The sequence below is a fragment of the Mytilus galloprovincialis genome, chromosome 6 (assembly GCF_965363235.1).
Source record: "Mytilus galloprovincialis chromosome 6, xbMytGall1.hap1.1, whole genome shotgun sequence".
Lineage (NCBI taxonomy): Eukaryota > Metazoa > Mollusca > Bivalvia > Mytilida > Mytilidae > Mytilus > Mytilus galloprovincialis.
This window is the reverse complement of record NC_134843.1, coordinates 83,314,932-83,332,862: the sequence shown is the minus strand read 5'-3', so window position 1 is coordinate 83,332,862 and position 17,931 is coordinate 83,314,932. Positions and strand designations below refer to the sequence as shown.

The window sequence follows — 17,931 nt, the reverse complement described above, 5'->3', positions numbered from 1 at the left end:
TCATTTTGTACTGTAAAGGTACATTTCATTTTGCGGTGAGCACTAGTCACATCTGACTCATAATATATGTCTGTCATTCCTTACTTGATAATACCACTAGCGCGTCAATGTTTCATGTATGTTTGGTAGATTTATCTAGAAGCAAATATTGACACCACAAAAAATTATGAAGTGCAATCAAATTCCTTAACTATCTTATAATACTTACCTCGAGGTAGTAGTTTCCCTGAGTTTGTTCCTAATACTGGTAGGCTTATATTCTGGAAAAAAAGAAATGATTTTAAAATTGGTATGCATATCCCAAGTTCAGGTAGAAGGATGATATCGTATAACAACTATTGCTAAATTTGTATCAGATCAGCCAGTTTATATTAATATAAAGATCAGCACACATATAGCAACATATTTTTTTAACATAGGAGAAAATATATTGTATACAGTTTAATTTGCTTCGTTAACACATCCAATATACCAAACAAATCAATGCACGGACCAACTGGTTGACCATCAATTCTAAGGTGTACAATTATTCTGAAGTGAATTTCACAAAAGACTTTTCCTGTCACCAATTACAAATACTATAGAAGACTCATTTTAACGCCACCAGGAGTTGGTTGACCGTTATGAAATTGATATCGAAAATGTTCATTATGTGATAACTACAATCCAATCCCGTTCCCTTTTCACGAATGGGACCTACCAAATTATACTATTTACCGGCTTTGTAATAACATGAGCAACATGACGGGTAACACGTGTGGAGAAGGATCTGCTCACTCTTCCGGGCACGTGAGATTACCCCCAGTTTTTGGTGGGGTTCGTGTTGCATTTGTACTTTTTTGACATTTTTAATTATTTTGTCTGTTTGTTTTGTTCACACATCGTTTTCAATATTATGGAAATTTGATGCAACTGTCATACAAGTGGGAGGTTTAGCTAGCTTAAAAACCAGGTTTATTCCACCATTTTCTACATAAGAAAATGCCTGTAGAAGGTCAGGATTATTACAAATGTTATCCATTCATTTGGTGTGTTTGAACTTTTGATTTTGCCATTAGATTAGGGACTTCCCGTATTTCCGTATTTTTGTGATTTACTTTTTTATAATTGTGATCAATGGCTTCCAAGACAACATGTTTTAATTTTTAATTACAACAGATCTAGACTGTTGGAAAGCCAATGCACATTAACCTTTGCTGTTGGATATTCGCTTTTCTCTTTTAGATTTAAGTATTTAAAATCCTTACAAATCATGTATATAACTTTTCGCTAGTTTAATATTTCTCATGTTTATGAATGATTTGCATATTTCAATCATTGAAGAACACAACACAATAGACAATTAATATCTTTCTTAAACTCTTGATCTTTCTCTCTTTCATTTGAATTTTGAATAGGAAACAACATAAGGATATATACAGATACGCAATCAACCAATCACTGTATCTTTCTGGTATTTGGTTATACCGAATGATAATATGACTAAAACATCATCCGACGTTTGATTTCTAAAGACAATTTGTCATAGGAGTCCCTTCTTAAATCTAGTTGTTTTCACCCTGTTTCAAAGTTGTCTCATTGGCACTCACACCACATCTTCCTATGTCTATTTTATCTGTTTATATATATATAAACATATCTTATGTCTCACCAATATTTGTGACTAACAATTAAGACGACTTTGACGTTCTCTAATAACTATACATTCAAGATTTGTATGTACTTTGATTTGTTAATAAAGTCTTTGAATAATTTATACATTTCATACTATGGTCTTTGTTTGTCATGCCTTCAACATTGTATGCTGTAATTGAACCTGTCTTGTAAACTAATGACATTTATAGTCTCCATTTATTGTTAAATTAATTAAAAATTGAAGTTTATTGTAATTGTCTACATAAGATGATACAAAACTGTTTCAAAGGTTGATGTATGAATATCATTTGACACATTTGTTTTTTTATTTTTTTATGTGCAGATATAATGTCGTCTTTAAAAACCATGTAATGATCACTAATAAGGACAATGGTTTTGGAATTAATTAAAAATTGAAGTTTCTTGTAATTGTCTACATAGGATGATACAAAAGTGTTTCAAAGGTTGATGTATGAATATCATTTGACAAAATGTTTTTAATTTTTTTATGTACATATATAATGTCGTCTATAAAATACAATGTAATGATCTCTAATTAGGACAATGGTTTTGGAAAAAGAACAAAACATTACTGATATTAATAAATCATTTATAAGTAAACCACATTTGATTTATACTCCACGATTATGTATGATGTATTATTTCATTCACCATAATTTATGTTTATGCTACTACAGACGATAAATTTCGTGTATGATATACAAACCGTAGAGATCAGAAGATAAAAAACATTCAGTTACAAAAACTCCAGCAGGTATACAACCGGAAATTGTATGCCCTGACTTTCATTTTCGGTTTCCGACCCGGATTTGTTTTAGTTAAATCGATATATGACTATTGGACAGCGGTAACATACCATTGCCTTAATTGATGGACCAGGTTAAATAAATATCGAAAATAAAAAACAAGTCCAAGGACTGATCTATTTAGCTGAAATTATGCATGTACAATTGTCACAAATGATAAAAAAAGACATACAAACTAACTCGACATCCTTGACAATTCAAGAAGATAGATACATTTACACATTTAAACGTGTTTAATTCATGATAATAATTGAAATTGTACTCGTTCGACGATAAACATCATTCAATGGAACAACAATATATGTGTTATTACTTACAAAGATATCTTAAAACTTATTTGGAAACACACACTGTCGGATTAGTGTCATCACAGGAAACGTATATATTTACCCATTGAAGCTTCTTGATATTACATCTAGAGAAAAGTAATACAATAGTTTTACAATTATAGAAGTCGTCAGCATTCATCAAGAATAAATCGTCAAAATCTTTAGCATTGTTGCCAGCGACAGAACCTATTGATTGAACTCTGGAATACTACTTTAAAACAGTTGTATGTTTAGATTTTTTGTTTCAATATTCTAATTTATTAACAACCTATCTTTGATTTGTGTATTGCTTCATCAAGCGAAATGTTTTATGGACCATAGCGTTTAATTTTCTTCATTTAGCTAGCTATATCTTTTTACCCTTTTCCCAATAGCTTTGGATTGCTCTGTCGATACCACTTTTAAAAGAGCAGAACCTAAGAATTATTTTGATAAGGAAACTTCAACAAAAGCATTCATAATAATTTCTATTGCCTATGTCTCACACACTTACTATGCACGGGATATATACATCGTTAGTTGAAAAGTCAGACTAAAAACCTACTGTAATCTTAAATTAATAGGAATTTAGTATAAAAAATTACGAGAAAACTTTTCATTACCATAAGAAATCTATGTACCTAAAACGTTTTTGATTGATATTTTTGTAATGACAAATAAATTATCGGCGATGTCGTTATCCCAATACACAAGTACTTATAAACTAAAATTTATTGTAATTTCATCTTAAGAACGCATTATTAGAATTAAGATTAAGGCAGGTAGTAGATGCACCATACATTACATTTAAAAACCTTCAAACACATTAAGAATCAATATAATAAAAGCATATGAAATTATGTGTGTGGCATAACTGATTTAAACAATAGAAGATCGCAATAAATAACAGTATTAAAGGCCCTACACCCTATAGTCCTGTTATAAAAATGTTAAGAAGAAGTGAGTAATTCAGCCAATTTGCACTATTATACTACGCTGCAGACATAACCTTAGATAGTATTGTAGACAATTCGTTTGATCTGTGCTGTGCACATTAATACCCATAGAACATCCGTTACAGTTGGGTTATATATGATCACTTAGTTAATTTTGTTTCTTTGAAATTTAAAAATGAGAACTATAAATTAAACTTAAATTGTATTTTAATTACCGAACGTCTTGCAAGCGACTTCTTATTTGCAAATAAATTTCTCCATAAAAAGAATAATTGCAATAACTTGTTTCCAGTCAACTATGCAAACTTTAAATAAAAGTTATTGAAATTTTATTGTTGTTCTTTCAGTGTGACAATCAAAAGTGTATGCATGACACGAAATATTAAGAAATGATACTGCATTCTAGTTAATTTGTTCTATTTTACTCGATATTCTAGAAAGGTTCACATTCAAACTCTTGCAACAGAGTAATGAGACAAACGTAAAGGTACATCTTAATAATAAATGATTTGTAAGACACTTTTTGTAAATCCTCATAAGTATCATCATTTGTTTGATGTATTTGAGCTTTTGATTTTGGCATTTGACAAAGGACTTTCCGTTAAGAAGTTTCAGTGGAGTTCGGTGATTTTGTTTTATTTTCCATTTTAGTATAATTCGTAAAGCACAATCGATTGACATACGAAATAAAAAATGTTTTCTCATTCCTCTTTGGAGTCATTTGATTCCTTCTGTTTTTAATCGATTTGTTTGATCGACAAACTACTGTTGGCTTCATTTTTTGCAGAGACTTTGCAATTTGGTAGAAAAAATATTTATGAAACATGACTTCCTGAAGCAGTACATAACTATACTAGTATGATGATTCAACAGGAATAAGGTAAAGTACAAAAAGGTCAAAAGACGAAAACAAAGTGATTTATATTTTTAACACTGCAAGAACTTTATATAAGTGGAAAAACAGGGAACATGTCTCTATTGTTCAATGAAAAAAGGTAATTAAAGCTGACAACATTTTGAGCATTTTTTAATCGCTGGTTACCTGGCCTTAAAAAATTGTAACCAAACTTTTTATTTAACATCAAACTAGTTGCGCAAATTCTCCATTTAATAGAAAAGTTAGACGAAGAGACGTAACACATATTATCGATCTGTATGGAATACGTTTTGTATATTTAAAACAGGAGCATGTGTGTATGTTTTGATGTTTCAGTCGAGGCTAAATGTTGTAAAGTTTTGTTTTAGAATTTAAGATCCTGAGAAATAATCAACACAAAATTATGTCAACGCGAAAAAAAAGCGAAATGATACCGGATCAAGTAAAAGCTAGTTTTCTTAATCAATTATGCATGTTTCAGACTATGATACAATGGAAGTACTTTCAGACTGACACTATGATTCAAAGGAAACCGTTTCCTGTGTTTTGTCATCAACAAACATTTCTCTATATTTCACATATCATGTTTGGGACATTTAAATTAAAATTTGCAAATTTTTATGGTTTTAAAAAGCCACAATACCGCAACTTTTTGTTGTCAGTTCACGCAGCTATACTACTAAATGAAGGTAGGAAATCGGTCAAATATAACATTTAAAAACTTGGTCAGTGACATGCTTTACAGGTGTTAATACTGTAAAATATATTTTTGACATTTAAAACTTTGCTACATACTTCAATATGGCACTTAATTTTTCTAATTATACGTTCACAGGGAAAGTGTTCTAACACCCTACGCATTTTCCGTGTAAGAGTTTTGAAAGACTACGGACGACATCATTATTTAGACATAGACATGATAGATTACCTTTGCTATTTACCAATACTCGTAACCACAATACTTGATTATGAGATCACCGAATCAGAGTTATCACTGAATGTGTACTAACCATGAGTAACACGACGGTAGCTATATGTGGAGAAGGATCTACATAACCTTACTGAACATCCAGATAACCCCTGTCTTAAAGGTTGTCATGTGTTGCTCAGTCTTTAGTGTTCTGTATATTTTATATAACATCGTAATAGATACCAGGATTGAAATTGTATAGGCCAGAAGCGCATTTCGTCTAAAACAGACTATGAGTGACGCTCGAATAAATTTTTTTAAAAAGACCAAATAAAGTTCGAAGATGCAGAGCAGTGATGACCCCAAATTATTTATTATATTGTAGACTGCTGCTTTTTTCCATTGTTTTTCTCTTTTGTTATTGTTGAATACATAACATTTAACTATAGCTATCCGTTATTGATCATTTGGATATTTGAGTTCTCCTTAATGTTAAAATACATGAGAAACAATATATGAATGTCAATAGAAACAAACAAACACATAACAAAACAAGAATGTGTCCATAGTACACGGATGCCCTACTTGCACTATCATTTTCCATGTTCAGTGCACCGTGAAATTGGGGTCAAAACTTTAATTTTGAATTTAAATTAAAAAGATCATATCATAGGGAACATGTGTACTAAGTGTCAAGTTGATTGAACTTCAAATACTACCTTGACCAAAAACTTTAACCTGAAGCGGGACGAACGGACGGATGAACGGACCCACAAAACAAAATACACCAAAGAGTCAAATAATTTCATCGATCATTGTATTGAAAACTAAAGACCGAGCAAAACATAATCAACCGAAAACTGCGGGTGATATAAGTGTTCTTGTAAGTACAAATACAGTGATAGGAATCATGCAATGACGTCACAATCGAGAACAGATGGTGTATATATCACCCTTTGTTTTAAGGACAAAAAAGGCAGTACACAAGATCAGAACGAGCTATATCATGTATTATGATACAGCTCAATAAAGCTTAACTGCATTCTTATACGCACGATATTTATTTATCAACCTAAAATAAAAAAAACTATATACGGCAAGTTTAACCCATTTTGCCCTTTGGAATGATGAAGTAGTTGAATTATTATTCACAATCATAAACGACTTGAAATTCTGTGGACAAAAGAATTATGAAGATTCTAGAATCAATGATAAAAGAAAAACTCAGCTCTTTTACTTGTTTGATCGATGTTCTTTTCTCAAGTTTTTTTTTATACGAAAACGTTATAACCATCATGCTGTGCAAAAGACAACGCAAAATGGAAGACACATCAATATTTAGGTCGAACATCTGAACAAACTCTGTAGTATTGCTTTGCACTACAGTAAAAGAAACACTCTTTAATTAAAGTATAACTATAGGGATATCAGCATAGGTCGTTAACGTAATGATAATGAAATTCTCATGTGATGTGCATTATTTGTATCAATCTTTATTGTTTATTATGTTGATTGTTCTTTACTTCTAGCCTAGAACTATTATTAACGTCCTCATTGACGACATATAAACAAAGCATTACTAACCAGTTCAAACATCGTGTTTTACTGAACCGATATGTGTCAATTGCTTCAGTTAAAAACCAAAGTAACCGATAACAAGAACATTGTAATAATAATGTTGATTACAAAGTCATAACTGAACCTGTAAATTATTTTTACAGACATTTTCAGTTTTGGACAGATCATCTAAGTTGCAAATCAACCTGAAATGACTTTGTCAGCCAAAAAGGGATATTACCAATTATCGTTACCGTCATGAAATATTATTCAAACTGAATATGTAACTCAAAGATGCTAGAAGTAACTCACTGAATTAAAAAATTATTGGAAAATATCAGTTATTGCTGGTATATCAAATTAATGCTATCTATGATTAAATCCACTTTCAGTTAGTTAACAAATAAACTCATCATAGAAACCAGGATTGCAATTTTGTATTTGCGCAAGATGCGCGTTTCGTCTACAAAATACTGATTAGTGACGCTCGAATAAACAAAAGTTTTAAAAAAGACCAAATAAAGTACGAAATTGAACAGTATTGATGACGAAATATTCTAAAAGATTTGCCAAATACAGCTAAGGTAATATATTTCTGAGGTAGAAAAGCCTTAGTATTTCAAAATGCCAACTTTTGTAAAGAGTTAATTTATAGTCAAGACCATATCAATTATAATACGTGTCAACACAGAAGTGCTGAATATTGGGCTGGTAATACCCTCAGGGAATAAAAACTCCACCAGCAGTGGAATCCAATCTCGGGCCTATTTTTCAAGAAATGCAGCCATCAGACGGACTTTTGATGTTGCGACCGAAGGAATTGTTAAAATGATAAACTGATATAGATCTATTCTAACATATGACAACGAAAATATGAAGATATATCTATTCAATCATGAAAAAGGCATCATGTAAATCACAAGAAACGATTTGAAATATGTATCAGACAAATTATGTTTCTTACGTGCAAAAAACAATATACAAATTTATAATCTGCAGTAGGTTAGACTAATATGTGTTGCATGTTACATATTGCAGAGTTAGCAGAGTTAGGAAAACCACCTTGCAGACCCCACACAATCTTAAACTGGTATTTGATTGACGTTACATAATCGTTACATAACCTCATCACTCGGGGACTAACACGATATGCTACTTGTCATGAGATTTAATGATCTGTCTGTTCACTCAATTAGGTACCTACAAACAAGATCGTTAACAAGTGCTCTTCTCTTAATCTGTCTAATGGATATGTAAGAAATGAATAAAACAGGTATCAGATTAAAAAAAATAGAGACAAGATAAGGAAGTTACGATCGTTTAAGCATAGAACATCTGGTAAAACTGAGTGATATAACATTAAAACGTTGAATCGGAATTTTACTTTACAATCAAATACAACAAATCCAGAGATGTCGTAGACTCATTTCACAAGAAAATTACAGATATTAAAAAAAATCTAAAGTCCAATGGAAGTTCAAAACGAAACGTCAGTTATAAAAAGACAAAGTCAAAAATCCAAACACATCAAACGAATGGAAAACAACTGTCATTTTCCTGACGTGGTTCATGCATTTTCTTATGTAGGATATGAATGTCATAAAATATTATCAATACCCAAATCTTGACCACTGGTAGGATCTTTAAGCACTGCCGGTTGACCAGCAGTTAGAGTAAATTATAGTAGATCACGTACGAGCAGGTCTGGATTTCGCTTCCTCCAAAACTATGAATTTTCATTAAACCTCTTCTTACTTCATAACGGAATTGTTAGAGAAGGCGAAAAATACCAGAGGGACAGTCAAACTCATAGATCGAAAATAAAATGACAACGCCATGGCTAAAGAATTATAATACAAAAGATGCAACATAGAAAACTGAAAACTAAGCAACACGAACCCAATCAAAAACTGGGGTTGATCTCAGGTTTTCCGGAAGGGTAAGTGAGCGTTTATCATCATCGAAAGCCTTCGTATATGTTTGACTAATGAAAGGAAAAAGCCAAATAACAAAAATACCTAACTCTAAGGAAAATTCCGAATGGAAAGTCCTTTATCAAATGGAAAGTCCTTTATCAAATGGAAAGTACTTTATCAAATGGAAAAATCAAAAGGTCAAATACATCAAACGAATGGAAGGCAACTGTTATATTCCTGACTTACAGAAATGAAAAGTAATCCAAGATGAGTGTTTCAGAAGTACGCAGTAAGAATGAGACCAAGTTGTACTCAGAACGAACACGGAATTTTTAATGTAACATATATTGTGTAAGTAGGCCGACAATCCGAAGTATTTTTCATCGTTTGAAAAATATGACAATGCATATAAAAAATATCGAAGTAAGAAAAAACAATGAAAGGAATGCTGTTTGGTCTAAAGCATATTTCTATCAAATGAACTTGAGTTATTTCAAAGGTCAATTTTTAGTGTATTGTTGGTTGAAAAATGATTATATATCTTAAAGAAAGATATGCATTCTTCAGAAAGTTAAACTGTACGATAAAAAGAAACCAAACATAAATGATCGCATATAGCTATTAATTAGAAACTATCCATGCATTACAGTTTAACGAAAAGCAGTTCGAGTATTGGTGCCTTTACAATTATTGAACCCTCGTCGATAATTACCAGTGAGTGTCAAACGCGACAGACAATTTACTTAAAATAGACTACTTAAGAAGTATAATATCGTACTTGACAACACCGATTTAAACAAACGAAAGTACAAAAGTAAATAAAAATGACCTCTTATGATGACCAGTATAAAATGACCTTAATCTATTGTCTGGACATCTGGTGGAAAGGGTATTATAAACCTAATTATATATTCTGAAGATGTTTATCATTATAAAGCTGACCAACTGAAAAACCATTATGGTGTGTATACTCTACAAAGATTTATATTCAACTACCTAACGATACCATGTTGACCACCATAGGACTACAATATAAAAAAGAAGATGTGGTATGATTGCCAATGCCACAACTGTCCACAAAAAACCAAAATGACACATACATTAACAAATATAGGTCACCGTACGGCCTTCAACAATGATCAAACCTATCATCTAACTAATTACTGAGTATAATGATATACTACACATATAACTTTGAAATCTTTCACAGGGATTACAATATCTGGTTTTATTATAAAGAAGCATCAGATTGCAACCCTGGCTTATACCGCTACATTCAGCTACAGGCATGTGATTCGTCTGATGTTAAATAATCTGAAATTTGATATCATTACTTCTGGTCCTATTTATGCTGCATCTTTTCATTAATATATCTTCAACTTGTTGTAACGTGCAGTATCAAGACAGTAAAAATACGAAAAAAGCTGAAAGCAATACATAGTTAGTGTTATAGTAATAACAACCAAGCTTCCAAAGTGAAAGTGTTTCAACACGCGAAACGTCTTTATAAACCAGCACACGTTTGTTGATTGAGAATGGATCCTTGTTTCATTCAATCAACCTCAATTGTATAAGCGTCCTAATAAATATCTAGTATTGACAGAAAAAATATATACCCTACAAGCACGCACAAATGAAAAGTAAACGTCAATATGGTGTGGTACTTTACATTAAATTAATAATAACTAAGATATCCTACAATCCGAGAAGTCAATGTGTGGCACAATATCTATTTTAAACAATAGTCAACAGATTTTGATTCAAAAGACTTCATTTCAACAGTTTTTTTCTGATGGGTATTTTTTCTTTGATGATACATTACAAAAATTTTAACATATGATATATCTCTATCAAGTTTAAAAATCTATGATAGAGAGCTTGTTACATGCCAAAATATAAAACGCACACAGAAAGATGATAATATCACTGTACTGTCATGCAACACACGATTGACATCGAATTCATTGTTTAATCGCGTGTAACTACGTATATAATGTAAATAAACATGTGGAGTGTAAATTTTATAACATTAATGAAAATCGAGGCTAATATGTTGAAAATATTTAGACTTTTGGATTCACCATTATTTTAGATACATTTGTTTAAAATTACTGAAATATAAAGAGAGGGAGATGCAGAAACTCAAAGCGGATTACCACAGACCAACATACAAATTAACTATGTAATAATACTGAAGCTGTTTTAGAAATACCAATATAAGTTGGTTGATCAGAACACAAGTGTTGTCTTCAAATTGAATAACGACTTAAACCCATAACGTATTTGATATCGGTTATATCATGAGAATTGGCTGTCCTATAGATATGATACCATTCACCTATTGTAAAAAGTTATATTTTGAATGCTTTAGCTTTAAGTGGTTTTGATGTTTGAATATAACAGTATATTGATATTCTTATTAATTGTTCCCATGGTCATGTAAATATCAGCAGATGTAGTATGATTGTTTATGAAACAACTCTCACTCGCGCGGAGATAAAATGGCGTAGATGATGGCAACTATAGGTCTGTCACTATATATATATACGACCTTCAACATACAAAGTAGCAAGCTATACGATGTCACAATACATGAAAATATGTAAAACAATTCAAACGAGACCACTAACGGTCTGGTCTAGTGAAAAACAACTAATGAATAATAAATATGATACAGAAAAAAAAAGCAACAAAAAGACAACAATTATCTTTTTTTGTTATTTTCGTGATATTTTACTTTTCCCTTTGTATACATATAATGTACATTTTGTACACGTTAATCTTGTATATACTTAACACAAACAGTATTGTTTGTCAATTCCTACACTTTTACAAAATTGGCTGTGCATGTAATCCATGATAATCCATCACGTTATCGCGTACAACACAAACAATTGGAATCTTTATACTATGGAGACTTTGAAAATATCTAGATGGCCATGGGTCAAAATGAGACACTAATCCAAAACAAAGGCGACATTCATCGCGCTGAATGGCGTTAGAACTTAAGCAAGATGCAAGGATAATCATGTTTTAATAGGGTAATTTGTCTGTGTATTTCTGAATTTACAACCCCAAGATATATTCAAACTAAGCGCATCAAAAGCAAAAGATTTGGAAAGTCATACTTTAATCCATCCTGAAAAATTCAAAATGTGATAAGAATATTATGTTCATGTCATTTAGGTTATGAAAATGATGAGCCATTTAACACCTCAATTCCAGTATGGCATTTCTAGCTTTATAATTTTGGTTTCATAAAGGTATTATAAAAAAGACTATAAATGAATTTGAAAAATTCTGTATAACATATATAATGTCAGTGCTAACTGTCACCTATACAGTTTTTCAGACGTGTATAGAGTGTATAGCTTTATTTGAAATACTATTCCGGTAATCCTTGTAGTACTTCAAATGATCACGTATTAAATATTCAAACAACAGCAATTTTAATTCTGGACTTTAAAGTGTCTAGATGACCAGTGGTCAATGTTTGGACAAAAATTCAATTAAATTGTACATCGTTCTTAAACAGTTATAGATTTCATAGTGATTAAGTTCATTTTATATGCTTTATATAAATGTTAACGCTCTAATTGTCTACATGCTCAATCGGTTTGTGATAAGAAACTTCTTGTCAATTTCTAATAACAGAATATTTCAAGATTTAAGACTTTCTAATTTACACTACAAATTTGTTTAACGTCTGAATAAATTTGTTTGAAAAAACACGATTAGAACGTTTGTTCTGTATGCAAGAGAATGATACACAATATTTTCAATGGTGTAAACTATATTATTACCTTTATAATTAAACAAAACCAAACTGATATCAAAATGACTGTTATAATTCATTACACGAACTAATTAAGTTTAAACAGATCATGTAAATGAGCATGTTCCAAATTCTAAACCATGACAATAACCCTTCTCGATGTTGGCCTTTAGTTATATCTGCAACAATTTTGGAATCTACTACAAGGTGGAACATTATTCATAGACATGTTTTCATATTGGCGCCCTCAAGTAGAGCGCATGATCAGATAAAGGTTAAAATTGGTTGAACCTATCACGTTACCAAGAATCTCTTCAGTGTTTGTTTTGAAATCATGCTGTCAACTCTATCGGTTGAATGTTTAACACAACAAAGCCATACACAGTAAAGGAAGAAATGTATAGAACAAACGATACAGTCAAACGAAAGACATTTTTGTAAAGTATTGTTAAAACTATAAATTAGAGAACAATTTATTATTGACGTTTATCTCCAAAAAAAAAAAAAACAAAACAATGTACTTAAGATTTTTTTATTCATTCAAATATTGCCATGATGTTACGCTTACTGTTCCGATACAAGTATACACAATTTATTTCATTTTAATACACATTAAGGGAAAAAATATGTTAGTGATGACAAAACAGTAGCATCAGAATCCGTAATTAATGTCGTGTATAAGTCCTCCCACGCTGTTTAAGTGTCAAAGTATGCACCATAAATTCTATATTTAACGCCAAGCGCTCCTAGGTAAGACTGATATGTTGTCACTCTTTTAAGATTAAATGCCAAAAACTTTCTTTTTCCCCAATAAAATAATGACAAAACTACAGGTTGTATCACCATGACATAATCTCCATTAAGTTAACATGCTTTACTTAACTTGGTATCTTATCATCTGCATAATCAAACTTCTGCTGCAAAGGATGCCGGGAAGTCGTGTGTCCCTATCAAATTAACGTGTCAGACCAGATTATATAACGATTACTGAAGATAACAGCTAATTCTGACAGAAGTCAGCTACTATCAGAAAACACATTATTGCATCTTACAGAAACTACGATGTTCACATAGCTACTTTATTGTTCAACAAATATGCATAAAATAGTTCATAACTAATGCATGAATAACAAAGAAGTGAGATGACAATGAAATGTAATGAAATGCAATGAAAATAGCATCCGTCATCCAATATAGCTTCCATCCTACGACAAACTGATATATCGTCCCTTTTATCTATTTCAAGATTATTCCACAAAGGTTGTTTGTGCTTCAGAAGTACCATTTTAGCCACTTCATGGTCTTGGGGAAAGTCTACTTTTAAACGTTGACATACAAGTCTTTTTGATTATCATAACTTTAAGAAGTGTTACCAATAGGTGAAACGAAAGAATATGCAGTGAAATGTAAAAATAACAAAAATACGTGGAAAGGAAATGTTAATAAAAAATACAGGACAATTCCTAGTACTAAAAATCAGAAATTGATATACAAACTGATTGATTGAATGTTGGTTGCTTAATCCCTAGTTTCAAATATTAAAATTTTGTTAAGAACGATACAAGAGGGTCTGGATGGGGGGTCTGTTATTCTGTAAACATTTAATTTTCACCCTTTTTTTTTTTGTCTAATCTTCAAAAAATAAACCCCTTTTTTCTCTAATTTTCATTTTTTTTGCCCGTTATTCTCTAATCTTCATTTTTTTGCCCGTTATTCTCTAATCTTCATTTTTTAAGGGCATTATTCTTTAATCATTTAACCCCATCCAAACCCTCATACAAATTGGACTACAATCAACAATACTCAAACCACAACTCTCAATACAAATCATAGAGGAAGAGAACAAATACAAACGAAAGAGCTGGAACAATCAATGTATCGCAACTGAAATACATTCACGCGTATTACAGGTATCAATTACGAAATCAAACAAATAGTCCTCAGGTCATACATGCAAAGTCGTATGCAATGTCACGAATGATAGTAAAGTGTCCAGTGTTTACCTCTGTTCCTTTTTGTTTGACACTAGGTACAGTTCATTTAATTTCCTATTCGTATTTATTTTACTAGAATAATGTGACACAAAATTATGATTACTTATGCATGGATAAGAAAGAAACAAGCACGAAAATGATTCAACTTTTCTTAAACATAATAACGAATAATTGATTTAAAAATGTGATCTGTTCGACCATTTATACGATAACAAAGTAAACTATTAGAGAAATTTAATAAAAGGGAGACTGCACAACATTACTGTAGTGTTGTGTTTTTGTATACGGGCTAAATGACAAAACCTAGGTGTCGGAATGAATGAGAGAGAGTAAAGCTGCCAGACTATGGCATTGACCCTAACTTTTTCTTGACCAAAACTTTGCACGAAATCCGTTCGATGTGTACTGCTTGATACATAAAGACTAGGAAAACATAAATTTAAAAGTATATATTGGCGTTTCTCGCTTTCTGTAACTGGGATTACTCTTGCTTTGGTGTTTTATGGTTATTGTTCTTCCGCAGTTGTTTTTGTGCCTTTGATCGATCTTTTGTTAAGCCAATTCCAAGTTATTTTAACCGTTTCTTCCTATGTTGTGCTGTTTCAGCAGTGTCCCAAGTTGGGAAATCAAAACATGTTTGATCCTATCACATTATGTATTTGCCTGTGTCACGTCTATTCAAGCTTGTAGTACAGTGGTTGTCATTGGTTCATGTCATATTTGATTTTCGTAAATTGTTTTGTTATAAATAAACTGTTAGTGTTTGTGTTTGAATAATTTCACATTATCATTTCGGTGCCTTCTATAGCCGACTATGTGTTTTTGTGGAAGACCATACAGTTGTCTATTATTGCTTACTACCACATCATTTTAACTCTTGTTTATAGTTGTCTCATAGTTCATACCACATCTTCTAGTTTTCAAATTATGACTTTATGTCAGGTGTTATAGTCCCATAAGATCTCATAAAGCCCCTATTTGTTGTCAATTATGTATTACCTAATCCCAGAAGCTGCATGCGAGCACCTGTTTTTTAAGAGTAAAAATCAGCTGAAAATTAATGGCTAATATGTGCTAATTTATTGGAAATATTGCAAAAAAAGATCAAACGGAAATACGGACAATCAAAAGTTTATGCAGTATAACGTAAACTTGAATAAACCGCATTTTATTGAAAGATTTTTAACTGTCAGTAATTTGTAAAATGTGTTCCAAGGTTGTGCTCGTACCTCAGGCTCGTACACATTATACATTTTTGTAATTGCAATGTAATTGGAAATCATACATTAATGAAATCAAACACTAAAATACCAGCCTCCTAAGTACGAATCTGTAATGTAGAACACTCTATAAACATAAGTAACATTATATAATCAACCTAACAGGTGGGTTCCAACGTTTTAACTACAAAGTGTTAGATGTGCTGATATAGTAGAAAAATCTTTACTTACATACAAACATATGTTAACTACGATAGCTTCAATTCTCCAAATTGATAATCGTAAAAATTCACCCTAAATATTATAATAGACTAGTATATTTCAAAGTTGCAGTTAAAATTTTTAGTGAAATTAATAAAGATTTTTGATAAATTCAGAAGACTTACCTGTAGTTGAAATAATATCAGAGTTGATAATAGTCCGTGAAACCTCATTTTTCAACTCCATAGAAAAGAATTTCCTGAACTTAATTGCTGTTATGCATAAACATAATGCTATTTTTTGCTATAAAGTCACTTTCGTTTGACTATCCTCTAATCATAAAAGATGACTGTTCACTATATCTCTGTACGACCAAGAATTCTCTTTTCTAGGTTTGAAATATACAAAGCAGAAGAAAAGTGTATTGTAATTTCTAACATTTAAAATATATCAATATGAATTAATAAATGTTAAATATTTTTATGAAGCGTTTTCGAAAATTTTTGCCCAGCTATAAGTGGAATAGTTTTAAATATAGAAGTAGTTGGAATATATTTAATATACTCTCATTCATAAATTTTGTAGCAGAATATATACAATTGCTATCGCACATGTCGACCAATCAAAATTGGAAGTTTTGTGGTCTACTGAACACAGACAAATTTATGTGTAAAAGGGGTAGTGCGACTATAACTAGTGTACTGTATTAAAGTACTATCTTGAACAGGTATACTACCTAGATCCTATTATCTTAACAAACTTATACCTCATAATATGAACTTTAAACACCGAATACATTCAATCTGTTTTTACTAATTTTATCATTTCTCGGTTTATGATTCGCATTCAATTTGTTTACATTTTGCCATTGCGTAGAGATATAATATAATGTCACAGTTTGTTTTGAGGTTTAGGTTTATAGAGGAAGAGTTTGATTTATAACTGTTAAAACATAGCAGGCCTATAATGTGTTACGTCAGACCAGCGTTTCGTCTATATTTGACAAAGCAGTCGTGCTCGAAACAAAACAGACCAGTCGGCAAACTCGATAACGAAACTGAAAAAACATTGGGAATAAAATTAGTGCCATATTTTAATTAACTAATAATGCCCTGGAAAAGAAAGTCTTAGTGCTTAAATTAATCTGATTTTACAAAAAAAAGACAAATCAATGATATGCAGTGGGGATCCAGAAAGGGGGGTTCAACCAGACCTTTTTTGTGGACGATCAATGCATTTGAATGGGGACATATGATTAGACACCCCTTTATCCGGCTTTGAGAATCCCCCTTTTAAAATGGCTAGATACTCCCCTGATATTTCATTTTAGCACTTACTACTGGACTATGATATGATATAAAAATCAAATTGTATAAACAATTACGTATGCATACAGCAAAATTGGTCAGAAATAAAAACTAAAGTATATAAGAACAACCGTCACCACATCATTCTTAGATAAAAAAGAAATTACGGGTTCGTCTCAATCTTTCAGTTAGCACATGCTAAGCTTACTTAACGAAAACAAGACTAAACACAATAACATATCCAAACAATAAGGGACTATATGATACCTAATTTGACAAAGAATGAAAAAAAAACATAACAAAGAAAATTTAAAATTATCAAACTTCAGCCATCCACAACGTTCAAAAAAATAAAATTAGTTTAAGGCAAACACATTCAATCCTTGACAAACGTTAAAGTACATTTGAAAATGACACAAACAGTCCATTGATTTGCATCATTACTACA

The 17,931-nt window shown here is 31.3% G+C and overlaps 1 protein-coding gene across 1 annotated transcript in view; it reads right to left on the bottom strand.

Annotated features, from left to right (window-relative positions):
* LOC143080526 (A disintegrin and metalloproteinase with thrombospondin motifs 16-like) overlaps window positions 1-16,711 on the bottom strand; it is a 67,976-nt gene extending 51,265 nt beyond the window's left edge. Inside the window, exons 1-2 of the mRNA XM_076256401.1 lie at window positions 16,362-16,711; window positions 209-260 (exon numbers count right to left, since the gene is read on the bottom strand). Coding sequence (XP_076112516.1) covers window positions 209-260; window positions 16,362-16,409 — 100 coding nt within the window. The 5' untranslated portion in view covers window positions 16,410-16,711. The remainder of the gene's footprint in view (window positions 1-208; window positions 261-16,361) is intronic.
* Window positions 16,712-17,931: the final 1,220 nt, after the last annotated feature.